This window comes from Gavialis gangeticus, unplaced genomic scaffold, assembly GCF_001723915.1.
Source record: "Gavialis gangeticus isolate Ggan-Ray unplaced genomic scaffold, GavGan_comp1, whole genome shotgun sequence".
Lineage (NCBI taxonomy): Eukaryota > Metazoa > Chordata > Crocodylia > Gavialidae > Gavialis > Gavialis gangeticus.
The window spans coordinates 22,381,021-22,388,074 of NW_017729032.1; the positions used below are offsets into that span (position 1 = coordinate 22,381,021).

At 43.2% G+C, this 7,054-nt stretch overlaps 1 protein-coding gene across 1 annotated transcript in view; it reads right to left on the bottom strand.

Moving 5' to 3' along the window:
- Positions 1-931: 931 nt before the first annotated feature.
- MAML2 (mastermind like transcriptional coactivator 2) overlaps positions 932-7,054 on the bottom strand; it is a 161,318-nt gene continuing 155,195 nt past the window's right edge. The window contains exon 4 of the mRNA XM_019525072.1: positions 932-3,386. Within this exon, the coding sequence (XP_019380617.1) occupies positions 2,407-3,386 (980 nt within the window). The 3' untranslated portion in view covers positions 932-2,406. The remainder of the gene's footprint in view (positions 3,387-7,054) is intronic.

A 7,054-nucleotide genomic window follows, 5' to 3' on the forward strand; every position in this document is an offset into this window, starting at 1 on the left:
TCTGCCCCTGAAGGCAACTCTCCAGCCACAACCTTTTGTGCACATCATCCTCACACTACTATTCCAATGCAGCTATACATGCAGGCACCTTAACTGTTTCCTTGGGATAAGACTGTCTAGATTCTGCACAGATACACAAAGTTTGGGAGGAGAGGGTATAAGTACATCTTGCCTCCAGATCTGCAAGAAGATTGGGGAATAGACAGAATCTAGGTCCCAGCCCACCAGCACTGATAAGCAGAGCTGGGTAAATGGGTAAATGGGCAGTGAGAGCATGCTCTTCCTAAAGGGTATGGAGCTGCTGTTCATGGAAGTGTGTGTGTATTGTGTAGTCCAAGAGCCCCCTAGAAGGAATTTATCCATAATATATATAGAAATAATCAATGGAGAGGGGCTTTGCTACATTTCCTGTTACTGTTCAGCAATTGATCAAATAAGTACAATAAATACTGCAAAGTGGCCAACACCTGTCACTGTTACATATACATATTTATTAATCAAAACACATAATAAAGGTATAATGATATCTTTTGCGGTGATAAGCTCCTGGTTAACTCCTGGCCTTGAAGCATCTAAAAGTGGGCTCTATAATCAGCTTTGGATGGTTCAGAAAAGGCTGTGAAGAATTCTTCAGCTCAAGAGACACCTTCCTTACCTTGATCACAGAAACTTTTTCTGCTAGGACAATGACAGGGAGAGCAACAAAGCCAACCACAAAACTGCTTTTTGAATTGAGTGCTATGAAGTGTTTACACAGAGCCAGCTTTGGATTTATGGATTGTGGCTGAGACGTGCCTCATATTATGAACTGATTTGATTTCAATTTATATTGCATACATTACCTTCAATGGGACTACTCACAGAATGAGGTACTACTCATCCTGTGAAGGGTATTGGAATATGGCCCTTGGTAAGCATCCATTAAGCCAGCATCAGTGCTCTTAGCACTCATATATATCACTTTTTGGACTCCCTTGACCTGAAGAATGAGGGAGATATCGATATTCTTCACCAGCCCCTCACTGAATGGCATGTTCTTGAATCAAAATCAAAATAGATGTCTTTCTATATACAGAAATATGCATCAACCTTTCATTAAGGGATAAGTAAATAATTGGCCATGTAGAAAACTTGGGTTTAGATTGGAAAGTGCTCTTTAGAGCCAAATCCTGTCTACCTTTTTCACTCAAGCTGTCCACTGAAGTCACCAATCTGCTTGAGGGACCAAAGCCGTAGGCTCTGGCTCTTAGATTTTGTAATGGCTCGTCACATATTTATGCCAGAAACTAGACTGATGCTATTACTCATTTTTAGAATAGCCCTTCTTATTACATTTCTCAGGCAGTTACAAACAAAAGGCCAGGAGTAACAGTAAAAGCTAGAATACTCTGGGATCTCTCTCACACAAGACACTTCCTAGCTCCCTTAAAGGAATCATTTGTCCTTCTACTTTCTACACAAGTTACTGCATTTCCTCACATATCACATGCCCCCCAAATAAAATATGCACCTTGCTTTTGAAAAGCAGAATGCAGAAAAAAGATTTTTTTCCCAAGTCATGGCCAACTCTGTGACATGGGGTAAGTCCTCCTGGAAACACAGAACTGTGGCACCCCAGGAGACAACCTGTGTGAGGCAGCAGGAACTTCCTGGCATGGCAGAATGGCAACAAGGCTATGGCCCAGACCCTTGCAAGGGCAGTGGCAAGACAGTTACTTCATTACTATACATAGTTCCTTATGTAAGTTCCTGTAAATAATCAAGTGTTGTTTCCACACCATACCTCGTCAGGACACTACAGACTGCATATAGCAGCTCGCTCACCCTCGGCCAGCTGAGTGGCTTTTTAGGCAAAAGCTATTGCCTTACTAGCTGCAGTCAGAGGTTTAGCAAACTGCTTGCTGCCCCATGGAGAAGTGCCAGCCGTTTGACAGCCATTTAACAGAGTGTCTCTTACAGTGCTTCTATTCCATTGAAAACAAATCAGCTTCTCTTCTTAAGACCCCAATTTTGGAAGGCTGATTTTGTGGAAAATGGTACATGTAGTATGTGAGCATATACAAATAAAAGACAATGGAAAGAAAGAAGTATGCTTCTATTAGGCAGATTTTTTTAGCAGTTGAATTTACACAGGACCTGATTCTGTCAGGGATTGAGTACTCTCAGGGGGAGTTGTTAGGTATGAATATCATCCTACATTATACTTTAGTTGGGGTAAGCTTTAGAATTGGATATTGTTCTCAGACCATCTCTTGAAACAGAGCAATCACTCTATTTGCTTCCTTATTTTAAAAGACAGCCCAACTACTAGTGTGTAAATAAACAAGGCAGATTGTTGGCCTTTAAAAAGAAAACTATTGTTAACAGCTGCTTCTTAACATGTATGTTTTATCATCATATTGTTGCTTATGAGTGGTTCCCCAAGATTTCATCAAGGTTGATATCTTTCATCCAGTCATCATTGCCAGGCTCTGTTTTCAATAAAGAATCTATAAAGTCTGAATCACTATTGAGTGCAGGTCCTATGTTGTCACCTTGCTGGTTAAGAAAGTCAAATGATAAGTCGCTAGTAGGATCATTTCCTTGGTAAGCCCTTGAGTTTTGGTTGGTTGATGTAAAACTGGTTGATGGCAGGGATGATGGTGGGGTCATACTTGTTCCTGGCTGATTCAAATTAGGCACAGTCTGTCCTCTTAGCTGGTTAGGTCTCACGCTTAGACCTCTTAGTGATCCAGAAGTTTGTCCATTTAATGTTTGGTGTGCTTGGTTTAGAGGAGGTCTCATTTGCACTGCTGCTGTTAGCTGATTAGGAGGCACCATCGCACGTGGGGAGAAATGCTGGTTGCCTAGGGAGCGTTGCAGAGCCTGGTTAGGATATGGTGTGCTTGTGGGGAACCGAACCCCTGCAGGTTTCAGTGTGTCCTGCTGCTTTGTTGTGGCTTCTTGAGAGGCCCAGTTTTGAGCTGTAGTGCTGGAAGCGATCATAACATTTGATGGTCTTTGAGCTGGGAAACTTGTAGCTCCGTGGCTTAAGCTTGGTCTTACCTGCTGAGAGCTGACCACTGACCCAGTCCCAAAAGCTGCTGCATTATTTCCTTGTGTCAGGGTTTGTGGTCGAGACATCATGGGGTTGTTTTGACTTGTTATGATTTGGTTTTGGTTTCTGTGTGGTTGCATTTGGTTCATTCCTGAAGTTATGCTGTATGCACTGGGCTGATTGCAAGGAATGTTTCCATAGCAGTTCATGTTCCGAGCTGCAGGAATAGAAGGCATCCTGGTTCCAGGTGGAGCTGACAAAAGGCTAGAATTTTGGGGCAAAATGGTATGAGTTGAAATGGGGTTTGATAGAGACAGACTGGAGTTCATGCTTACAGCTGGTGAACCACCTAAACAAAGAAAGGGAAAAAAGACATACATTGACATTTTTTCATTAAAATGTGCAACAGGTTATAATTTTAGTTCCTCAGAGCATAATCTCTTTACTGGGATAAGCTAATGTCCCAATGCTTGTGTGGAAAGTAATGACTTTGCCACACCTTGCCTTTCAGAAGCCAGTAGTATCCACAAGGACAAAAAGCCTTCCTTGTTTCTACAGGCAATGAGCAAAAGTTCTGAAGCAAGGGATTACCACTCTGTCATGGTAACTGCATACTGTTCTCTTCTCTTTTCATTTTGGTCACATTCTCCTGACCTTTCATTTATCTCTACTGAAATGCAGATTGTTTGCATGTACCCAGAATATCAAGTGATTTAGATCTCCATGTTTTGTTGACTTTATCCTCTTCATTATTTACCAGTATGCCCCTGGAGGCTGGGAGGACATGGCAAGCTCCTGCAGCACTGTTGGCAGCAGGAGTGTGGTGGCAGCAAGCAGTGAGTTCCTGCAGGCAGCTGCAGCGCTGTCAGCAGTCGGTGACCACCTGCAGACACTGCCAGCAGCATCGGCGGCAGCCAGCAGCAATTGGGGACTGCCTGCAGACGCCACTGGGTGGGCAGGGTGGGGTGTGAGTTGCAACTGCAGACAGGTGCTGCCAGCAGTGTCAGTGGTGCTTTTTGCCGGGGGTGCACGTGCACCTGTGTTCACCCCCTACACATCACCAATGCCACTATCCCGATGTTTTTCATATATAAAATGTATCCACAATGATTTTACATTTTCTTCCGGGTCATTGACAAAAATGTTAAATACATGTGACCAAGGACTAATCTTTGAAGGACCTCACACTTGAAATATAGTCACTTTCTCTTTTTCACAACTACAGATCTAGCAGTTAAGCAGTTTTTAATCTACAACATGACTGACCCATTGATTTTCCATCATTCTCATTTCTTAATGAAAATTCTGTGCCCTATCAAAACAACTGCCTTAAAGAAATATATTGCAATCTCATCAAAAAAGTTCTCAAGTTCAAGGGATCTGTTTTAATAAACCCAAGTTCATCAGCATTATATTAGTTCACATTTACTTTTTATTAATTAAAAGCTTTATCAATTTTTCCATTATTTTGCTTTGGATCAATGTTAGGGTTACAATTATCTAACTAATCTTGTTCACCTTTGTGAATATTGGTGCTATGTTACTTTTCTTCCAGACCTGTAGAACTTCCCAAATGTTCCTAAGACTTATTAAAATAATTTTAAGATTCAAAAGAGCTCCTCATCCATTTCATTTACAACTCCTGTGTGCAAGTTATTTATCTGGTTATTTAAACTAATTTTCATACCAGTGCTATGACATCTTCCTCAGTTAGTGTTGGAATGGAAACTAATTCATCATCATGAAATGAATATATCATCTGGCTTCTGTCCCAATATAGAAAAGACATACTGTATTTACTTGAATATAAGATGACACTGAACATAAGACAACCCCCGAATAATTATATTCTATGGCAAATTTATAAATTTGTTATAATTTTTCAGGTATAGAATCTAATTATTGGAGGTCTGCCTTGAATCTGTCCACCTCCCACTGTTAGAACAGGAAAAATAAATCTGGGGAGGTCAGGTGGCCTCCTTGCCCTCTGGCCTCCCAGTTTCCTTTCCCTATAGACCCTTCCCCCTCTCCTTACTGTCAGACCCTACTCCCCCTGATCATAGACTCAGTGCATCCAGAATTAATGCATTTTTCCTTTTTTGAAACTGCTGCAAGTTTTAGCACAAGTACTCCACAAACACACTTTCAAGCAGCACTTTTGTACCTTCTATATAGCAAACTTTTTTGGGGGGGAAATTTTTTGTATTCCAGGTCAAATCAGCCAAGTCAGTTCTGAATCCTCTTGATTGAGCAAACTCAATCATTCAAACACTATATGCGGTGCTACAACCAGCAAGTATCCTCCACTCCAGACTGTTCAGCCTGGGTCTTCAGATACTCCCAAATCCATTGGTGGGCATCCTACATGCAGGCCTAAGCCCAGAGGCTTGGCGTTTAGATGCCCCTGAGTCCCACTTGCCTTTAGCCAATGGTCACAGCAGCAAGCTAGGGAGGAGTCCCCCATTTCCATAAAGTAAGTGTGTAGCCGAGATCCTCCCACTGGAAACTGGCCACTGGGAAGCTAATTACAAGACTCATAGGGTGTCTTGTCCACAGTGCATTGGACAGGTGTGCACCCTCCACTACACAATGCCATTTAAATCCATCTCGGTCTGGGTAACAGACCCGTGCAGCGACTATACTTGATCTTAGCCCACAAGAGTACCTACTACGTAGCAAACAATGCATGATATTAGTCCAAAGTGAAAGCTCGTGATTTACCATATAGTTCATTGTGCTAGGCCACTGGAAGAGTTAACAGCATTTCTGGCCATGGTGACCCCATAGCTCAGCACTACTCAGGATGTGTGTGCACTCCAGATACCACCTCTCACCACACACAAGGATCCAGTAGCCCCCCACTCATGACTGGAACCAGGTGTTTTTGTCAAGAGTCTTGGGATCCTTCAAAAATGTATATGCAGATGAGTAGCAGGACAACCTGGTCCAGCTCTACCGCATGGAGGGCAGGGCCACACTAATCATATGTCACAGGCTGAGATAGGGGTTGACAGAGGGATTCTGGGTGAACTTTTTGGTGATGTTTGCCAGACAGTTGGTAAAGAAACAGGAATAATTAGAAATGGGAAAGAAAGGCATGGCTCAGCTGTGGGACTGAAGAGGAAATCAAAATATATTCATTGTAGTGGCTCACAATGACTTGAAAAAAGAGTTAGTGCTGAAGGGGACTCAGTGCAATGGGCACTATCATATATATTATTCAGATGGGCTTCACTAACTTATTTTTGTGAAAGGTGGTTTTGCTGTACTTGGAATGGGAGATCCCCTTCTCCCTGATCTGTCATGGCTTTGTGTAGTTGAGCATGGAGACTTCTCCTTTGCACTGTAGGCAGGCCCTTCCACGAGAGTCTATTATAGCCTCGCAATGGGAAGATCTCAGCTGCACACTTTATTTTATGCAGGTGGGGCATTTCTCCCTAGCTTGCTCTTCTGGGTAAGGGCAAGCGAGACTCAGGAGCATCCGAACCACAAGATCCCTGGGCTTGGGGCTTACATGTAGGATGCCTGCCATGGATTTGGGAGCATCTGAAGCCTCAAGATGAAGTGTCTGGGAGGTAAGATTCTTGCTGGTGGTAACACCACATGGACCCGAACAACTGAGCTCAGTAGATGGAATTTGGAACTGATTTGACTAATTTCATCAGTGTGACGAAGTCATCAGCAAAGCTAACGGCACTTTATTGTGCATCAGCAGATGCATGACAAACAGAACCAAGGAGGTGATACTTCCCCTTTATCGGACGCTGGTCAAACCCCAGTTGGAGTACTGTGTCCGGTTTTGGGCGCCACACTTTAAGAGGGATTTGGATAACCTGGAGAGGGTCCAGAGAAGGGCCACTCATATGGTTAAGGGTTTGCAGGCCAAGCCCTACGAGGAGAGACTAGGGCACCTGGACCTCTTCAGCCTCCGCAAGAGAAGGCTGAGAGGCGACCTTGTGGCTGCCTATAAATTCATCATGGGGGCACAGAAGGGAATTGATGAGGCTCTACTCACCA